This window comes from Pinus tabuliformis, chromosome X (assembly GCF_031772625.1).
Source record: "Pinus tabuliformis cultivar Carrire ecotype Pingquan chromosome X, CPIR1, whole genome shotgun sequence".
In the NCBI taxonomy this organism is placed as follows: Eukaryota; Viridiplantae; Streptophyta; class Pinopsida; order Pinales; family Pinaceae; genus Pinus; species Pinus tabuliformis.
Window position 1 is genome coordinate 1340087064 of NC_142308.1, and position 22167 is coordinate 1340109230.

At 38.0% G+C, this 22167-nt stretch overlaps 1 protein-coding gene and 2 long non-coding RNA genes across 3 annotated transcripts; 2 read left to right on the forward strand and 1 right to left on the reverse strand.

Annotated features, from left to right (window-relative positions):
• Positions 1–2863: 2863 nt before the first annotated feature.
• Positions 2864–3152, reverse strand: LOC149145014 (uncharacterized). The gene is made up of 2 exons (XR_016265309.1): positions 3103–3152; positions 2864–2980 (listed from the first exon to the last, which is right to left on the reverse strand). It is a non-coding gene; the product is annotated as an uncharacterized LOC149145014 (long non-coding RNA).
• On the forward strand, positions 2897–3426 carry LOC149145015 (uncharacterized). Its single transcript, XR_016265310.1, has 2 exons — positions 2897–3013; positions 3241–3426. It is a non-coding gene; the product is annotated as an uncharacterized LOC149145015 (long non-coding RNA).
• Positions 3427–4316: 890 nt separating this feature from the next.
• LOC149145016 (LIM domain-containing protein WLIM1-like) lies at positions 4317–7932 on the forward strand. The gene is made up of 7 exons (XM_089453310.1): positions 4317–5115; positions 5229–5325; positions 5458–5501; positions 6346–6442; positions 6575–6618; positions 7153–7242; positions 7516–7932. The coding sequence occupies exons 1-7, from the start codon at positions 5083–5085 to the stop codon at positions 7705–7707; spliced, it is 597 nt and encodes a 198-aa protein (XP_089309436.1). The 5' UTR covers positions 4317–5082; the 3' UTR covers positions 7708–7932.
• Positions 7933–22167: the final 14235 nt, after the last annotated feature.

The window sequence follows — 22167 nt, forward strand, 5'->3', positions numbered from 1 at the left end:
TAGTACAAAATTTACATTACGCAAACAAACAAGTACTTTTCATGCTTGCAAGTAGAATAGCCTTTACATTCCTACAACTAGGACTAGACTTTATATTTTATGAATGTGTTTTCCATTTCCACAATTAGAGAAATTGATTTAATTCCTCCAATTAGTGTAGAATTTTATTTTGCATGCAATTCCCTTCTTTCAGCTAGCTAAAAGAGTGGTATTTTCATGCCTTCATCAAGTCCATTTCTTGAAGGTGGCATGAGTAGAGTTTGACCCACTTGCATACAACATTATCACCTCTTAAGTTTCTACGAACCCGAGGTTGATAATTAAAGTTGATAGCATTAGGAGTCTCAACAATCTTGTTCTATTACTAGAGCTCATCAACTGAATGCATTATACTAGTTAAATGTATTTTAATATCCATTAACCATTATAGACTGATTAAAGAAACATTGAGAAAGAAATGGATAAAGCACGTTACAAAAAAACTTGATGTCGGAATTCAAAAAATTTAAATAGGAACATAATCACAAACATATCCACATACATTGCATAATGAATCTCCCTAAAACCCTATTCTCTTATTATTATCAAGCCAGATCTTCACTACAATTTTAGATCTGCAATATCCTATCCATATCCATAAAATACCTTACCCAAAAATCCCCATTACACACAGAAAATTACAATAGCAGGGTATGGGTCATAATTTTATCAGCATGTTGGCCTTTCTCTACTATCGCCTCCCAGGAATCTCGCCTTGCCTATCTTTATATAGTTTTGTCCCATTGATCACGTTAAGTTTAACTCACACTCAATTGATAGAGTCAACATTAACAACTTTAATGAGATAAATCCACTTCATGCTAACTTTGTCCATGCTTGCTTGATTTATTCAACAATAACAACTCAATCCTTCTTTTTCATGCACTTGGTGTATTCCAAAATAACCGCTTGGTCCACTACGTGTCGCCTCTTATTTTCCATTTTTTACTTATGGCCCAATTAGCCATTCCTTTTTCCATCTTGCACTTTATGTTTTCCATAGCCATATTCTGACCAAAATTATCCAAAAAATGAAGGACCAACTATAAATGTGTGTGTGTGTGTGTGTGTGAGAGAGAGAGAGAGAGAGAGAGAGCGAGAGAGAAATTCAAATTTCAATATGATTTTGTCTTAGTAATCAAACCAAGATAATTGTCCCCTCATGCACCTATGCACCACCATGACCTCTTATGACAACTAAAAAGCTATCAATATCATTTGATAATAAATATTAGCCATCGTAATATATGCACGATCAGTAGGATCAAAATAATCCATATTATATATTATCATAACCATCAACATACCATAGGCTAGCAATTAAAGCAATCACATCATATGTCATCATCACATGAAATAATAATGAGATCATCAATGTCTAATGTCATTAAACATTAAATTTTATGTCATAGTATCTATCTCGTAAATAAAAGTAAAATTGAAATTGTTTATCTTATGTCAAAATAGAGTGGGGCACTATACTCTATTATACTCTTTTTCTTATCTGAAGTGGTTATTTTTGTAATAAAACCACATAACTATTTCACTAATAATTTGTCTATATTATGTTACTATTTACCTTTAAAATTTAGTATACTATGTTTAATAATATTTATTATAGATTTAATTATGTTGTCAACAATATGCCAGGTACTTGGTATAGAACCCTATGTTTAGGTAAAATATATTTTTGCTAACCTGAAGTTATGCTTATGTTTGCCTGAATTCACATTCGTGTATGTCATGGATACATAATATTGCCAATATAACTTGTAAACTTATATTTAGCAATCATGAATCCAATTTTATTCTAATACATTCTAAGGGAACCCTCATTTTATATTGAGGTATATTTTTAAATTAACAAACAAAAAAAATTCCATCCACTACTAAACCGTACAATGTTCTATCCATAATTTTTTTTATGTGAACACTCGAAAATTTGTTTCGCAGTTGAAGTCATAATAAAACATTGTTATGAACGAAAATATGTATAAATTAAGAATTTACGTATTGTGATCTCCATAAGTTTCTATATGTCAATAATTTCTCAACTATTTGCACGAGGAAAACAAAGGAAGAATGACATTTCTTTATTAGTCCCTGCCATCTGGCATCCGGCAGGGACTATAGTAATCGAGATGACCCCTACTTAGCATTACTTCACCCCTGCCATCTCTGTTATACGCTGGTTATTACAAAGTTTTCAAACGCTGGATTAACGCGCTGTGCCGGATAACCAAAGTTTTGTTTCTAACTTAACTTTTGCCATCTTATTTGGCCTCTTCCCGAGGCGGAAGAGGCCCGACCATAGCTTAAATTCGTTTTACACGCCTGCTGCATTCCGGCTAACCGTCAACGGGTTGTTTTAATGTTAACATTAATTCGTGATCTCATAGATATACAAAAAATAAAACAAGTGCCATGGTTATGCATGGGATACAGGTGGCAAACTAATATTGAAACTGTTCTGTTCATATTGAAACTGTTCTGTTCATCTTCGTCCGTGGCCACAGCTATGAAGCCCATCCAGTACTCCACAGCTTCTGCACAGATCCTTGTGAAATCTACTGCGTCTCTCGTTTGTGCTACATAAATCAATATCTGTAACAGGCGGCATCTACAACCTGCTATGTTGCAGTTCATCCGAATTTGAAAGCCATATCAGGAAAATACTTTGCAGACTGCAATGAAGTATCTGCTTCTAACGTTGCACAAGAAACCGGTGGTTCTTCTGCTTCCTTGCAACCGGTGGTTCTTCTGCTTCCTTGCTTTTGCTTGATCTGCTTCCTTTTCTGTCTTTGCATGTGTTACAGGTCGATGATGCAGCGCAGCTGTATTCCTGTTTATCAGTAGCAGGACTGGGACGAGCAGAACCAGAAGTCGCTGCATCAGACAGCTCCGAAAGCGCGCATATGCTCAATCTAAACTGGCAAATATTCTACACACAAAAGAGCTTGCGTTGAGACTCGAGGTAACCTTAATCTTGAGCTACGTTTTCCATAACCGCTCAAATTTACAATTTTTTTACAAGGAATAAACATTTAAACATACTACTGTTACCTGTGAGAAGTCCGTCGCGGTCTCTAGTAATTCTGGTCCTTACAATGCCTGGATGGATAGAATTCGCTGTCACATTGGCCTTCATTTTCTGCATTCTAGACGGAAACTTGTTATTTTTTGTATTTTCTTCTTCCAAAGACGCGTGGCGGAAACCAGACCAAGACCAAAAGCATGGCGTTATCGATCGAGAACCATGAGAAGAAGAAGCGTGGCAGGTACAATAACTATTGGAAGAGAGGGGCGTCGGGAACAGCAGAAACAAGAATAAGGTTTCTCCTTTCTTCCTTCCTCGAGCCCAAATCCCCCTACTCGGAAAGCTTCTTAGATTTCTTTTTTTATTATTCCCCCTGTACCTGGAAGTGAAGGGCCTGTGAATGAAGTGATTAGAGCTTTCTTTCTTACCGCATTTGATCAGTCTTCGTTTGCTTATCCTTTAGCTCCTTCTTTGCTCAGGATCTGCTGACATAGGAGCCACAATTCCCTTCCTTTTCTTCACTGTTCTGCCTCACGTCAGCTACAGAGGCCCGAACCTGTGAGGGCTTTTACAACTGCTCGCGTTTCAGGTTTCAATATCCCTGATCACAGATGCAGTCTTCGTTTGCTTATCCTTTAGCTCCTTCTTTGCTCAGGATCTGCTGACATAGGAGCCACAATTCCCTTCCTTTTCATCACTGTTCTGCCTCACGTCAGCTACAGAGGCCCGAACCTGTGAGGGCTTTTACAACTGCTCGCGTTTCAGGTTTCAATATCCCTGATCATAGATGTTAGCCTGATTACATAGGTTACAATAGTTTTAATCTTGTTGCTCGGGTTTCAGGTTTCAATTTCCCTGATCACAGCTGTTAACCTGATGCAACCTTAGGTGGCCTGCTGTAGAGCTTGCATGTGTATGCTAGGGAGAGAGGTGTTAGGCACATGGCCGTCACGTAGGGCCCACAAGGTGGATAACAGTTTCGACTTTCATTTTTATTTTTATTGACATCGATTGGTTTTCTTATTTTTATTTAAATTTGAAATTTCATGTTGCATTGTCGTTTCTTAGTTGAGAGCTGGTACAGTTGAGAGCTTACCAGGGTTCTACCCCATTGATTCACTCTTCGCCTCTGTCTCATTCCTTTTCGAGAGATCAAGGTAATTGGCACCAAACTTTGGTTCTGGGTCTTTGTTTAGATATGGCATTTTCATCTATAATCTGGTTGGTGGGTGTCGCTAATTCTCTAATTTTCAGTAATGGGTCTTTGTGTTTCGAAGCGGATTAACTATCTGTCCCTTTATGTAACTGCAACTAACTGATTAAATCTTTGCAAGTTATTAAGATTAGTATGATTTAGATTATGTATGTTCAGCATTTTAATTTTTGAAAAAAATCTGGAATCCCAACCGGTGCCCTCAATGGTTCGACCATGTTTTTTGGGAGATAAGCTGCCTCCTAAAACCGTATTCGCATGTGGTGGCCTTTGCCCGTCCTCATGGGTTCAGTCTTTTTCTGGGTCTAGCATATGCTCTGCGGTGTCATTATCCCCCATTGCTTGTATTTTCAGAAAGTAGCATGGTAACCATTGATCATTTTGAGGTATTTTCCAATTCTGGGGTGAACATAAAGCAGGAAGAGGGTTTGCTAGCCTTTAACAGTGCTGAGAACATTGTTCAGATGTAGTGTATTTAAAACCACCATGTGAAGAAATATGGATGCATTTTAGGGTATACATGAAATTTGAATGCTGCTCAAACCACGGGTTAACTCTATGGCCTGGACTCTGTCTGATATCTTTGGTTTACTCGTCTCTCATAAGATCAAGGGAATTTGCAATTCATCTAAATCCATGGTCTTCATCGGGCATAAAATATTTCTTCTTTAGCTCTGTAGGAGTGGTTTTGATCTGGTAGTTCATGGCTATATGTGCCACTGCCAATTGGTAGTTACAGGGCTCCGATTGCTGTATCAGTTGCAGATGCAACATAGCATAAACAATAGTTGAAATGGTTTGGCTGAGCTTTTTTTTACTTTCTTTGGTATTGGTTCTTTCCCTCATGACGAGACCGCAAATATGTATTTTCAATTTCTTTCCAGGTGCTCAAGTATATCCCTCAATCATTATACTAACTCATCATTTGTGGTTTATCAGCTCAGCAACTATTCTTCTTTTGAAGGGGTGCTGTACTGCAAACCTCACTTCGATCAGCTCTTTAAGAGGACTGGAAGTCTTGACAAAAGTTTTGAAGGTAAGTAGAGGTTTATGTTTGCCTAAATGCATTTGGCTAAAATTTATTTATTTCATGTCTGGAGTGAGGGTCCTCTGCCTAGCCTAATGAGAGAATTTTCCATTGATCTAATATTTCCTCAACTTCTTGTAGGAACTCCCAAAGCTGTGAAAAATGAGAAGTTGAATGATGGTGAGGTACAATATTACTCTATATCTCTTGGCAAGCTCTTAACCTGCAATAACTTATGATCATGTAGGTATCAAAGTATAATACATCTCTTGTCAGCTTACAGTGAGAAGTTACAAGGTTGTGACTATGTAGATAGGCATGGAGATGCTGTACTGTTTTTATCAGCATAAAGAATGTTGTAAAAGACATTCAGAGTTGGTACATATTTCTATTCAAATATACATGTATAACTTATAATCATGTTATTGTTCTGTTCTTAGACAATATCGCTTTATGGTCCCGTCATTATAATTGCAATTTTATTTTGAGGGCAGAACCTATTATCAACAACATTTGCTTGGCTGTCCCCTTACAAGTGTAAAGGGTTCTACATTTGGTTATTGAAAGTGTGAAGCGCAGTAATGAAATCTGCAAGAGCATCTTTATGATTAGATGTAAATCTAGATAGTCACAAAATCAGATTTTTAGGTAGTCTCAAAATCTGATTTCTTTAATTCAGAAGGTTGTTTCCTGCTCTGCATTAACACCCAACAGGGTCTCTGCTTTGTTTTCTGGCACACAAGAGAAATGCCTTGCTTGTGGAAATACAGTAGTGGGTTTGATCTGGTAGTTCATGGCTATATGTGCCACTGCCAATTGGTAGTTACAGGGCTCCGATTGCTGTATCAGTTGCAGATGCAACATAGCATAAACAATAGTTGAAATGGTTTGGCTGAGCTTTTTTTTACTTTCTTTGGTATTGGTTCTTTCCCTCATGACGAGACCGCAAATATGTATTTTCAATTTCTTTCCACGTGCTTAAGTATATCCCTCAATCATTATACTAACTCATCATTTGTGGTTTATCAGCTCAGCAACTATTCTTCTTTTGAAGGGGTGCTGTACTGCAAACCTCACTTCGATCAGCTCTTTAAGAGGACTGGAAGTCTTGACAAAAGTTTTGAAGGTAAGTAGAGGTTTATGTTTGCCTAAATGCATTTGGCTAAAATTTATTTATTTCATGTCTGGAGTGAGGGTCCTCTGCCTAGCCTAATGAGAGAATTTGCCATTGATCTAATATTTCCTCAACTTTTTGTAGGAACTCCCAAAGCTGTGAAAAATGAGAAGTTGAATGATGGTGAGGTACAGTATTACTCTATATCTCTTGGCAAGCTCTTAACCTGCAATAACTTATGATCATGTAGGTATCAAAGTATAATACATCTCTTGTCAGCTTACAGTGAGAAGTTACAAGGTTGTGACTATGTAGACAGGCATGGAGATGCTGTACTGTTTTTATCAGCATAAAGAATGTTGTAAAAGACATTCAGAGTTGGTACATATTTCTATTCAAATATACATGTATAACTTATAATCATGTTATTGTTCTGTTCTTAGACAATATCGCTTTATGGTCCCGTCATTATAATTGCAATTTTATTTTGAGGGCAGAACCTATTATCAACAACATTTGCTTGGCTGTCCCCTTACAAGTGTAAAGGGTTCTACATTTGGTTATTGAAATCTGCAAGAGCATCTTTATGATTAGATGTAAATCTAGATAGTCACAAAATCAGATTTTTAGGTAGTCTCAAAATCGGATTGCTTTAATTCAGAAGGTTGTTTCCTGCTCTGCATTAACTGTTTCCATTTATAAATAACTTCTGGTATGTGCAGATTAAGACACCCAACAGGGTCTCTGCTTTGTTTTCTGGCACACAAGAGAAATGCCTTGCTTGTGGAAATACAGTTTATCCCATTGAAAAGGTCATTATTTTTCAATGTTACCTTGTCCACCTTTAGGATTAGATTGGGCAACCTTGCCTGGTATTAAGTTAAAGTAAAGATGATACTGAATCTCAAAAGTATTTCCTGCTTGAAGCATAGAGAAAGACACTTTTGGTTCAGTCGTCAGCATGTCTTCATTATGTTCATAGTTATGGGTTTTTTGTCAAATGGTCAACAAAGGAGTTTCTGACTGTAAAATCTCAACTCAGGATTAATAAACTGTCTAGTTGGACATGCTCTTTTGTATTGCAGATTTCTGTGGAAGGTGTGGGATACCACAAGGCATGCTTCAAGTGTATGCATGGTGGTTGTGTTATCAGTCCCTCGAACTATATTGCAATTGAGGGCAGGCTTTATTGCAAACATCACCATGCTCAGCTCTTCAAAGAAAAGGGCAATTATAGCCAACTTATCAAAACTCCATCTGTCAAAGAAGTATCATAGAATTCAGTACACGAGTGATTATGCAGCTGAAGTTTGAGAAAATTATCTTTGGTGCAATTATCCCCATTTGTTTGTTAGCAAGGTGCAATGTACAGTTTAACATGACTATTGGGGACATTGGTCTTTGCACCAAAGAAAACAGAGGCCAGCACATAGCCTTCATAGGAAAAATGCTCTGTTCCTCCCAAGTACTCTACGAACAAGTTTATCAGATATGGACCTATATATGTTGCACAGCTAAATATGGCTGCAAACAAAGCATTGATTATCATTCCCTTCCAAACAGATGACAAAATGGCCTTTAGCATTGATGGGTTCTGTATATTTGTCTCGACCTTTTGGCAGCACCAGTTGGTTTCAAGTCCTCGATATGACTCTTCAGCAGTATCCTTGCCTACAACATTTGGTACGTCATCAACCTCTAAAGTCTTCTTGTATCCCATGGCAAACAAGGGGTTGAGCCAATGGAATTTCATCAGGCTCCAAACATTGGCTCTGGAATATGGAGTCATTTAGGCCTACTTAAATCATTTAGATGACTGTGTGGACGTACATATGATTTTCTAGCACAAAATTTGATTAAACTTTTATGGGTACAATTATCATTGTTTTTTTTTGTGTGATTAGATGAAAGAAAACATTGAAAGCTAGTCCCTGAGCAAGAGTTTTTTTTTTGAGCATGTGGCTAAGCTCCTGAATATGGTTGTGGGAAGTATTTACTTTCATCATTGATGGACAAGACAGTGAGATTGTGGGACATGCCAAGCAAGAGTTCTCTAAGAGTATTTTCACACAATGACTATGGTAAGACCTGTTGTTCCTACTTCGGATGTTCCAGCAACTGGGTAAACGTTTATTCCGAATTTTCAGGCAGGCTCAACTTGACGCAGGGACTCGCTGCGTCGCAGCTTCCCTTGTTTATACTATGATTGTTGACCATAATACAAATAACTACAAAAGTTCCTTCAATATTAATAAGTTTAACCTTGAAACATATAGTTTCATTATGCACATTTTGTGTAATGCTTTTATAATACCACGTGTAAATCCCACTCATCTAATGACATACACATAGCCTTTTCTTATTTATAAAATGTCATTAATAATAAGGTTGCTACACCATTATAAACCATACTGATGTAATAATCAATTGACAATAAACATTCAAAATAAATTAACATTTTATTTTTATTTTTGTTAACGAAAATTTATATCATCCATGATTCAAATAATTAGTTACTTTAAACTTATATAATAATAGATCTCTATCATGTTAAAACATCTATTTATTTCTATCAAGGAGATAGCTCACCATAGGGGACTGAAAAATAAGGATCTTAATACAACTAGAATTATTTGAAAAATTAAGATTTCTTCATTCCCACTTTTGTGGGCACGCACACACATAGACACATTAATTGAAGAAAAAGAATAGGTTTTCATGTATACTGGTGCATGTGTATACTTGACTTAGGTACAATCCAGGGCCATCCTTATTGATGGAAATTAATCATTGAACTAAAATCTCATCCTAGGTTCTAATGTTATAAGTGCAATAGCTATTTAGACTTGTTATCATTACGTAATTTGCAGTTAAGGTTTAAATAATCACTTGACCCATTATTGTTTATGGTTTTTATAAGCTTATATTATTGTCAAATCTAACCTTATTAACGGTAAGTAGCATTTTAATAACAATATATATTATAAGGAAAGAAAGGATTGATAATTATAACATGATATATTTCTATCAAAATAAACTATACCATATTGAGCATACCTAATGCCTTAGCCTTGATGAACAATAAAGAGTGTAGCTATATCAAACTTTAGTATTCATCTTATCGATGGGTAGTAAAAATTCCTCTTTCTTCTATCATATTAAATTGGAAATATTATAGTTCCATCATCTATTTATCATGGAGAGTTTTCATATAGTATAATTTTCACTTATCTTTGAGCTTTGACCATAATGTTATTCCCAACTGAAGTTTTATATCTTTTACAACACATCAACATTTATACAATCCATTAAGCTCAACACATGGCAACCTTGATCCACATCTACTACTTAGATTTCATATTGGACTACCACTATATATCACATATTTAGTAATCATGCATTGCCAATTCTCCTAAGGATCTCATATGACAATATACCATGGCTCTAATTTATCGATATGTTGATATTGATAATAGTGGAAATCCTTGCAATCACACAAATCCACTGATATGTTGGTATTTCAATATGGATATATTATTTATATAGCATAAAAATGGATCATAGTATTAGGAACATTTCTATATAATGAAAATTCCATTTTCCTTTTACATCAGGGCCATTGCCTAATTCATATTCCCATCTTACCTTACATCTCAAATCTTCCCTACAATCACCATATGACATGTGTACAATTTCCATATGTCCATCCCCATGTGGAATTTTTGATTTGTATATTGAGGTAGTTAGAATATTGAAAATTTTCTAAGGTCTAACCTAAAGGAAATACCCATATGCCAATATGAAAATATGTTAAGTCATCATGACACAATACCCCTTTCCCTTAATCACCGTATGATTCATGGCCTCTCCTAACATGTATCCAACCACATGGAACTATTGACATGTGTCATGTGTCAGTCATATATACTTATGTGGCATGCCAAATAATCAAATTCCAGTGATATGTGTCATATGTGTGGTGTTTCCACGTCAACATTTTAGTCATGAGGATAGGATTTGCCAAGGGTTACATTGAAATTGTAACACCCTCCTCTCAGGCCTACCCAATGTAACCATGCCAACCAGGGTAAACATGACACAAGAGGATACTATGATCAGATTCAACCTCCCATGTGACATATGGCCTAGTTTCTAAACTAATGGACACATTCCACAATTATTTCAATTTGAAAATGACCTCAATCTTGTGTTTATGGATAGAACTTTTTTCCCTATTCAACTCTTGGAAGGAAGTGGAAGTGAAATAACATCACATATAGTCATCCAACCTCATCAACAAGACCCTTAGGAGACAAGCCAACCATTGTGATAGGTTGTCCCTGGCACACACTGTTGTTCTAGACCTCTTAGGCCATGGTCACTCTCATGCTATGGGCAAGGGAGTGACGAGAAAATGAAATTCACTCTCATAGACCTGCATGCCAGTGACTGTGGACCAAACTTACCAATTTTGTGCTGGCAACTCCAGGATTTAAGCCACTTTTTTAGGCCTATAGACTAGGCCACTGATGAGAATGTAATGAAACCTTGAAATCAAGAAAGGTATAGGGAAAAAATGAAGATAAAACAATAAACTCAACAAGACCTTCACCATTACCCTACTAGCCATCAAAGGCATTTCATCAAACATATCATTGGCATGTAACCTATAAGTGTAAACAACAAAATTAAGTGTAGGGATCTCATACTTATCTGAGGATAGCTATGAACCATTATGCCCTCATGCCTTTTGTTGCATTATCATCTATTAGGTTATAGACACATTATCCATTCATGTACAAGTAAAAACATGTTGAAAACCATACATAGTTCTTGCCAAAAAATGTACATATAACCAACATAATTGGAACAAAAATACCATGAACATATTAACAATCAAAATCCATATATATCAATACATTTTCACATGAAAATCAACGGAATGAATTTCTCATTAATGAATGCAATAAACCAACCATAGATGGGACTACCATGTTCCACCCAACCATAGAATGGTTGAACCAAATATCTCTTCAACCATTCACCCTCGTGCTATATTCCAAGCATGAATGTGGGATCTCATAGAACACATGAATCGAAACTCATCCGAGGCTTCCATAGGCCATCCACCTCAACCCATCAAACAATGATTCCACCTCATGGTCGAACATCACAAAACCATCATCAGGTTGGTCTCCATCCACACATTTTAGGCCTTCCAGAGCATTTGTCCAACCAAGGCTTCCAGAACTAGTAACTCAACCCAAGCTAAGGATACATGAGTACCAACCAAAAACAAACAATGAAAATACACCCACAATCACCATGGCTATCTAGGAAATGGCAAGGGTAAACAATCCTCTGTTAATCTAGGAAATCCTCCATGCAAATGATAGATCACAACCAAGAAATCACATGCATATGCCATGCATTCCAAAAATAGTGAAGAATTCATACATGCAACTTGGTACATGGACGCAAATCTAATATAGATGTTGATTCCAATGTCTTCTTGCACTTTCTTTCTCTTGATTTGCCTTCTTGATCTAAGAATCTAAGTATGTCACACCCTCAAAGAGTGCTCCAAGAAAACTCGAAGTATCCAACAGTATGAGAGAGAGAGAGAGAGAAATGAGAGAGCTCCAAAACTGAACTAACCAAGTCTTGCCTACTAATCCTCAGAAGCCTTCTTATTAATGAGACCTCTATTTTCTTCATTTTCCATTATTTTACTTCATTTTCCTCCTCACGTGTAACCTATGACCTTTCACCTTCACTTTCTCCTAATTTCCATTATTTTCATAAATAAATGCTAATAAATACCTCATTCCTTTCCAAAGAATTAACCATTACCTTTTCCAATTCCCTAAGCCATAATAAACTGAATCAACACCCACTATGATGTCCCCCCCACCATTCTTCTTGGAATACGTGTCCCATCAACTATGGCCTTATATATTTTTTACATGGAATTTTCACTAAGCTTGTTATAGAACCCTCCCCTTTTTGGGAACACCATCCTCAGTGTTCGATGACACCTATAACCAATAAGACTGTTGAAAAAACATATTTCCAATGGAGCTTTATAACACAGTCCATTGCAATATTTACAATGACCACTGTTGAAACATGAAAAGCATACCATTTACAAAAGCTTTATAACATAGATCACTAGGGTAGTTACAATAACAACATATACACATGCACATTTTCGTCAACCATAAAATAGCCATATTTTCTATGGATCTTTATAAATCCAACTCGATGTAGTATTTACAATAATATACACATAGACATTTTCTCAACTAGCAAATAAAAATGTACAATTCCTACATCCGCAACAATGGAATCCATAGGCTCACACCTCCACCCTCAAGTAATACCAAGATTCACATTCTTCTCAGGTTGTCAATAATCCACTTCTATAGTCAAACTGCATCTAATGTCCAACGCTATAATCTTGCACCACTTATCCTCTTAGTGAATAGTTATTGGCCCATTTTTCCAGCATGCACTCCCAATATGAATATGATTTCATATCGCAATGCTAATGACAAAAGAAAGCCCATCCCTAACCTTCACATATCTTCTACAGAGTCCCTCGGGCCATTTGGTCAAACCCTTCCATGCAATCACTCACCTTCCAAGTTTCGCTTGCACCCCCATCTCGGGCAATCCATCACATGGCAAGGCTTCCTCGCATCGGAAGATATAAAAAAACAAGGCATATCCTTGCATCAAAACCATCATAATAGTCACAACATGTTCATGGATATCAATGGACACTACTCGGTACAAGTGTCCCACAATGGCCATATTCCTCAATGCTTTACTGGCATACTACTACATTTTCCAATTCCTTTTGTTGTTGCAAATTCTTGTAATCGATTTCAACCACCCAACCGTGCATTTCATGCATTCTTGTACCAAGTACATAACTTCAATTAGATTTAAAATAAATTGAAATAAATTCACATCATTCCTCATTGGTGTCTTGTCAATAAGGTACATTTGCAATCCTCTTCGCTTCCTGTCATGACAAGTCAAACTACTATATTTGACCAAATCAACATGTATAAAAATATCTCATCAAGTTAGCTCAAAACATAACCATCATAGATCAAAATCATAAATCACTTGTAACCATCATAAACCATAATCATAATTTACATGTAATCATCATATACTAGAATCATAAATCACAGGCGTAATAAAACTAAAATAATATACCGATATTGATCCTTTAATCGATCATTTTTACTTATTCTGTATGCACAACAGATCAGTTGCCACACTCGACAAAAACCTAGTGCCTTCTCCTCAACTGGGTGCACATATACATAGTGTGCATCACACACATATGACCACACACAACATACAACTCCATGCAATACATGCACCTACACCTACCATACAACACATACAACTACACCAAGTGTATACAATACAATACATACACTTACATCTAGTGCATAACATAATACATACACCTACACCTCATGTACAACACAACGTAGTGCATCTATACCTGATGTACAACACCACACAATACATGCACCTACACAATGCACATACCTAGTACCACATAGCCTCAACATAACATGTATGACATGCACACAATGCCACATGTGAAGAAGTAGCATATGTACAACATGTACACAGTACCACTTGTACATTGCACCACCTGCACAATATGTGCACAACATCACATATACATGTTGTGACCTACTCAACATGTACACAATTCCACATATAAACTACACCACTTGTAGAACGTATACACAATACCACATGAACATAGTACAACATGCACAATATGTACGCGACACCACATGTACACAATGCCACATGCACAACATGTACATAGCACCACCTGCACACAACACCATTCGTATAACATGTGCACAACACCACATGCACAAAACACCACTTGTACAATCATGCACACCACACCATATGTATATAGCACCACATCTACAACATGCATGCAACACCACATGTACATAGCACTGCATATCCGACATGTACATAGCATCATATGTACACAACACTACATATCCAACACATGCATAGCACCATATGCATACAACATCACACATCCATCGTGCACATAGTACAATATGTACATAACACTATATATCCAACATGTACATACCTCCATCTATACCGAGTGGATGAGCTCTAGAAATGGGTAACTATATGGGCTCATTCTGCCTATTATTTTCATTTAATCCACCATTCTCAATATTTTTGTGCATGTTTTTGAATATATTTATGTCAATTGAGCGAATGGGGATAGTCACTTTGCTATATATTCTAATGAGTGTTTATTGCATATTTTTGGACAATTTTTGGACAAGGACCAGGCATTTATGAGCATAATGGCATCCAAATTTGAGGAAATAGAGCTGAGGACTTATATGAGGGGTGTATCCTTCATTCATGACCTCTTCCTTGAGTTCTCCATCAGCATCTTGGAGTACAAAGGCCACCACATCGATGATTCCAAGGGGAAGTCGAGCAAGTCAAGTAGAGCTGTTGTTATCTCTAGTTTTAGGCAGCCGAGTTCCTTAAATTTAGGAGGAATGTTGGGAGTCCTCACTTGCATAAATAAGAAGACTTGAAGCCTCAGTAGGTTAGGCATTTGATAGTCTATTTTCATACTTTTGTGCATCCTTGTACTCAGCTCATTTTCGAGCTCTTTTTGAAGACAGTTTTGTGATGTAACAACTATTTTTTAATCAATGAAGATAAATCCAGTTTTGAACCTACACTGATCTTTTCTAGAGGGCTGATGCTCTTGGGTTAGGGCCCAACCCAAGCTACCCAGCACCTCCTTTTTTTATTTATATGTTTTTTCTTGCATTCATAGGATAATTTATGTTGTTGAGGTTAAATCTTGCTTTAGTACAATAGGTTGCTTTTGATGGTTAAAATAGTTGTTCTTACTTCAAGTTGCTTAAGTAGTTTGTTATAGTAACAGATAAAGATATAAAAAGGCTACCTCTAGGTCTTGACCTACTTTGTCCCTCCTTGGGACCATGATTTGAGGTCAAGGCACTACTACTAACACCAAAAACACAGTTTTTGCCCTTTATGCAATTGCTAGTGTGATGTTTTGAGTTGAAAAAGTAGATATCAATTTGGATTAACATGCTTAGATCCTTTCTTGTTCATTACCATGGATTTCTTGCATAATTTTCTATTTATAAATTTTTGTTCAACACTTCTCTGGTTTTAGGTCAAATTTTAGGTCAAAATAGACAAACTCTGTTTTTCTTGTTTTTTCTTAGGTTAGTTTTGGGAAGTAAATGTGCAGCTCACTCATAGAACACTCTAGCTTATCATTCCTCCATAGAATAACCTGTACCATCTCATCTTTCAATATTTCCCCACCCATTTGCCTCATTTCGCCAATCTGCCCTAATTTCTGCGTTTTTGTACAAAGTTGCTTTCTTCCCCTTTGAACAAATCCAACCGTCTCTTTCATTCCCTATCTTCATTGATAGAGTCCTAGACCCTCCAACACCTTCATCCATCCTTCATTTCCATTTTCCCACCATTTTTCCACCTTCCAACCTCCAAAAACCACTTTCGGCCTCCTCCTGTAGATCCTCCTGTAGAACCTCCCGTAGATCCCCTGCAGCCTCCTGTAGAAGATCATGCGAGCAATTTTTCAAAGTTTGGTCGCAATGGCAGTATCCAGAAGGGTATGAGGGACTTCTTAGGACCTCTCCACACCTTCCTTATCTTCAACAAAAGCCAACTCCATCCTCCTTTGCCACCAAACCTCTGCACAGTCACAATCAGTCAAACCATAAGCATAATAATTCCACATAAAAATATTCAAAAGTACAAAAAGATGATTTCTTCCCATCTCTGTTCAGAAGTAGCTTGAATAAATGTAATTTACCTTTTCAGAAGTTAATGGCACACATTTCAGCAGTTTCCATCTCTTTTCTTGCACATCTAGGGTTTGCTAGGGTTTGCATTTCATTTCAGTTTTCCTTCTCTTTCTGCAAGTAGAATAGCCTCTACAGAGTTAGCTTTCTTCCATCACAGTAATAGCTTCTTTTGAGCACTCATAGAAGTTGGCTTAAGCTCCTAGCAAACTTGTGCCACCTGATCAAGTGATAGCCTATAGTAAGAGATAGAACTTGTGCATACAGCATTGTCGCTTCCAAGTTTGTTACGAACTACCTGGTTGATAAAAGTAAAGAAGGAAGCCCCAGGAGTTGCAGCATTATTGCTGCAATACTAGAGCTCACCACTCTTTTCGGCGTCGTTGCCAGGGAAGTGTCAGAGTGTTTGTGATTACTGCTTTTCTTCTATTTTCTACTGCAACATTCTGCTAAGTAGTTTATTTCAACAAGAGTACAGTAGTTGTTTCATTTCAATTCTGCAAAAGTAGATTAGACATTTATTGCTTTCATTTCAATTCTACAATTTCATCTCAGTAAACGTAGATTAGACATTTCCTGCTTTCATTTCAATTTTGCAATTTCATTTCAGCAAGCATAGATTAGATATTTCCTCCTTTCATTTCAATTCTGTAGTTTTCATTTCAGCAAAGTAGATTCATTTTAGTTAGTTGCAATTGTTGTTCAATCCATTTCAGTTTTTGTAGGTACAAGCAGAAAAAGAAAAAAAAAGTCACCCAAAAAAAGAGATTTCCTTTCATGCCTCGTAGGAACAGAGACAATTCAGGAAAATTCCTACCCAACATCCCCACCACATCAGTGAGTCACCCTTCTCTCTTCTTTGGTAGCAGTGATCCAGAAGATCCTATAGGTGAACCTCCAGAGATATACGAAGATCCTATAATAGAAGAAGAGCAAGAAACCATTCCTCTTGAGACCATGGTTGAAAACAGAAACTTTAGAGGAAATGGGGAAAGAATAGAAGGTACCTTTCCTATCGAGAGACCAATGGGGACACAAAAATGAAAAACATAAGTCCTTCAGCCTTACCTCACTTCCATGGACTGACTACCGAAGATCTTGATACTTTCTTGTTTGAATTTGTTGTTCTCTGTCGAACCTATGACGATGTAGAAGATGAGCAGAAGTTGAAACTGTTACCTTCTACCCTCAAGGATGTACCCTTGCGTTGGTTCATGGGGTTACTTGGAAACAGTATCACAACTTGGGCTCAAATGTAGCAAGCCTTTAATGACAAATACTGAGACTACTACAGGTCAAAGGATACTAAGGAAGAGATCTTTCGAATGACCATGGGGAGTGATGAATCTTTAGAAGAATATGAAGAAAGGTTTCAACTAAGTTTTAAAAGGGCTAGGTGCACACTTGACCCTGAATCTCTGATGTTGGTATTGCTCAAAGGGGTCCCTGAAGACCTTCTAGATACCCTCCATTTGTTGGCTAGGGGAGACATCTACCAGCTACCCTATGATGACATAAAGACAATGTTTAGAAACCATTCCAGGTTCGCTAGAAAGAGAGGTAGGGGAAGTCAACCTTTAGCTAGTACCTCCTCATCTAGTTAATCCATTAGAAATGATCTTGAGAACCAACTAGAAGATTTCAAGTGTGAAGTGAGGAAGACTCTTGCCATGAAAATGGATACCTTGCATATCAAAAGGAAACAAGAGGAAGTCGAGAGGGCTTTGGCCTTTTTTTTTCCTAGTTGACTAGAGAGCACCTTAGGAACAAATGTCCATTACACTCTATAGAAGTGTGTTTAGTCTGTGAAGAGGACCATCCTATGAACCAGTTCCCTTCCTTGTCTGGAATCAAAGTGGCATATCAGGGGGCTGAAGGAGCCACTGAACCACTCTATTTCATGAACCAAAGGAGGCCACATGGACCCAGACCTTACCAGTAGGTAATGCAAGGGACACCCTAGAGCTGTTACAACCCCAATCAAGCCACTTACATGCCTTCTTGGGAACCCCCTGCTCATCCTTCCTGGTCCACACCCCCCCCATGGTTCTATCCTCCTCAATACCATGCTCCTCTAGTTGCTCATTTGTTTCATCCTTATGCTTAGCCACAGCCTCAGCGGAATGCACCTCATTAGGGGTGGAGGCCCCAGTATAACTCTCCTCCCGCTCTTTTGCCTCCACCACCTGCTCAACCACACCCATTACCTCCTACTCCCCCAAAACAACACCAAATACCTGCTCAACTGAACCCAAACCCCAACAACAAATATGCCCAGTAGGTATATAGTGGAGAAACATCATGCCTGACCTATGTTGTGGAGATTTAGGAGATTAACCTATGATCTAGGAAAGTTATCCCAGATAGCCAACCTCCTCCTAAGGAGGATGAGGAAGAAAAACAGGAAAGTGAACCAAAAGTCATTCCATCCTTTCTTGAGAGACTAACTAGAACCACACAACCAACCCCAGAAGAAACTGAAATTCTTGGAGACATGAAATAGTTATGTGTAAAAATACCATTTATCCAAGCCATAAAGGATGCACCTATATACAACAAGATGATCAAGGAGAAGTGATTCAGGAACCCAGGAAGGCACAAGAGAGATGCCACAACTATCAATGTCATAGGACAACTGTCCGACCTGATGTTGGGGCAGGTAATCTATCCAAAATATCTAGACTGTGGGAGTCCTGTAATCAATGTCCACATCAATGGCACCATAATCCCCCATACCTTGATTGATCTAGGGGCTGCCATTAATGTGATGACCAGGGACACTATGCTCAAACTCAACCTTTAGTGTTCCCTAAGAAAGACCTCAACAGTACTGTAGTTAGCAGACTGCTCCTCCATGACCCCTGAGGGGATTATGGAAGATGTCATGGTCTCTATTGATTCATGGTAGCACCCTACTGATTTCCTGGTTCTCCAACCAAAAGCAAAGCTCACTGGGTATCCTCTCATCCTGGGAAGAACTTGGTTGGCTACTGCAGATGCCTACATCAGCTATCGATCTGGGAACATGACAATCAAGAATTGACATAAGTCTAAACAGCTAGTCCTCTATAATCCTACCCAACCTCTGCTAGAACATGATTTACCTCTCTGGTTGGAGGAGGGAGATGACGATGAAGTCTATTCCACACCATTGTGTATAGTAGAGGCTACCATGGGGGGTCCATAAACCGAGGATGATCTTATTGAGAACTTAATTCTGAATCCACCCTCCGATGTGTTGCCCTTAGAAGAGATGGTGAAAGAAACCCAAACCAACCATTTAGTTCATCTCTGTGTGGCTGATCCAACCTCTCTCAGAGTTAGGAATGTGGAATTTGGCCCAGAAAAAACGTTGAATATCAACTCATCCCTATCCACCTGTCAGGAGAAAGAACTGTGTAGCTTGTTGAACAATCACTTGGATGCTTTTACTTGGAGCTATAAGGAGATGAAAGGAGTCCACCCTTCAGTCTGTACTCATCACATTTATATTAGAGAATATTGTAAACCAGTCAGCAAACCCCAGAGGAGGATGAGTCCAGCCCTCAAGGACATTGTTAAAGAAGAACTCCAAAAGTTTCTGCATGTAGGATTCATCTACCTCATCTCTAATAGCAAATGGGTTTCTCTTTGGTGCTAGTGCCAAAGAAAAATGGGAAGTGGAGAATCTACATAGATTATCAGGAAATAAACAAGGCCACCAAGAAGGAACATTTCCCTTTGTCTTTCATAGATCAAGTGTTAGATGGCCTGGCAGGGAAGAAGTTCTTCTCCTTCCTAGATGGGTTTAGCAAGTACAACCAAATCCAAATCAGTCTGGAAGACCAAGATAAGACCACTTGCACTTGTCCATGGGGTATCTTTGCCTATAGAGTCCTTCCTTTTGGGTTGTGCAATGCTCCTGCCACTTTCCAGAGAGAAGTGTTGAGCATATTTACTAAACTGGTTCATGATTTAGTGGAAATCTATATGGATGACTTTACCCCTTATGGTTCTAACTTTCAGGAAGCGTTGACTAACCTGGCGAAAGTTTTAGCCAAGTGTATTGAAATGAACCTATCCCTCAGTCCTGAAAAATGTGAATTCCTGATGACTGAAGGGACCGTGCTATGTCATAAAATTTATCAGCAAGTATTACAGGTGGATCCCAACAAGAATGCTACCATCCAAAGGGTCCCACCTCCTCAAAAGGTAAGAGATGTTCAGAGTTTTCTAGGCTTAGCAGGGTATTATAGAAGATTCATTAAGGATTTCAGTAAGCTAGCCTCTCCATAGTTTGGTGTTTTTGGAAACAATACTGAGTTTATATGGACTGACAGTTGTCAAGGGGCTCTAGATGCCTTGAAAGGTAAGTTGGTAACTGCCCCAATCTTGAGAGGTCCAAACTGGGCCCTACCTTTCCACATTTACACAGATGCCTCAAATAAAGTGATAGGAGCAGCCATAGGGAAAGTTGAAGAGAAGCTGCCTTATGCCATATCCTTTGTCAGTAAAAACATGTCCAAGGAAGAATTAAACTACACTGTGACCAAAAAGGAGCTCCTAGCTGTAGTTCATTCCCTAAAAATGTTTAGACACTACATCACTGGCTATCAAACATTCGTACACACTGATCATGCTTCAATTAGGTATTTTATTAATAAACCAAATGGAAATGCTCGTATCATTAGATGGTTACTTTTATTGCAGCAATTTGATTTGACAATTGTTGATAATCTAGGTAAGGAAAATGTTGTTGTTGATTTTCTGTCTAGACTAGATCTGCCTATAGGGGAAGAAGGAATGTGGATGATCAAATACCAAATGAACACCTATTTGTTATTTCAGTACTCTCTCCATGGTTTGCTGATACAGAAAATTATTTGGTTTCAACATAGTTTCAGCCATACCTATCCTCAAAAGAGAAGGGCAAGATCGTGAGGAAAAGTACCCCATTCACTTGGATTGGGGGAAATCTTTTTAAACTTGGCCCAGATCAAATTTTGAGGTAATGTGTCAAGGAGGAGGAATTTTTTGACATCCTCCTAACCTGTCATGATGGGCCCTATGGGGGCCACCTTGCAGCAAAGAGGACTACCTTCAAAATTCTGCAAGTAGGTTACTATTGGCCCACTCTTCATCAAGATGTCAAGAGATATATCAACCAATGTGACCGATGTCAAAGGATGGGAAAACCTATTCCAAGGGATGAGATGCCTCTGTAACCCCAAGTGACTTTCGAACCATTTGAGAACTGGGACATGGACTTTGTGGGTCTTATCAACCCTCCTTCAAAACAAAAATCTTACATCATTGTGTTTACTAATTACCTTACGAAATGGGCAGAAACAAAGGCGATAAAGCAAAAAACAAAAGAAAAAGTAGCTGAGTTTTTGAGGGAAAATATCTTCTCTAAGTTTGGCTATCCAAGGGAGTTAGTCACTGATCAAGGGAGTCAGTTCACCTCCAATTTGGTTGAAGTCCTGCTCACACACCATAAGATTAAGCAAAAAACTTCCACCCCCTACCATCTGCAAGCAAATGGGCAGGTGGAAGTCACTAACCAATCTTTGGAAGGTATTTTGACTAAGGTAGTGAGCAGCAGCAGAAAAGATTGGGTAGATCGATTGGTTGAGGCCACTTGGGCCTATAACACCACCTGGAAAACCACCACAGGGTTTACACCCTATGAGATGGTCTATGGGAAGAATGCTCCACTGTCAATAGAATTTGAATATAACACATTAAGGATGGTAGCTCAGCTGGACCTAGATCTCAGCCATGCACAAAAGGAAAGATTGATTTAGCTAAGTGGATTGGATGAGTAAAGAATGCATTCCCTACTCCACTCAGAGG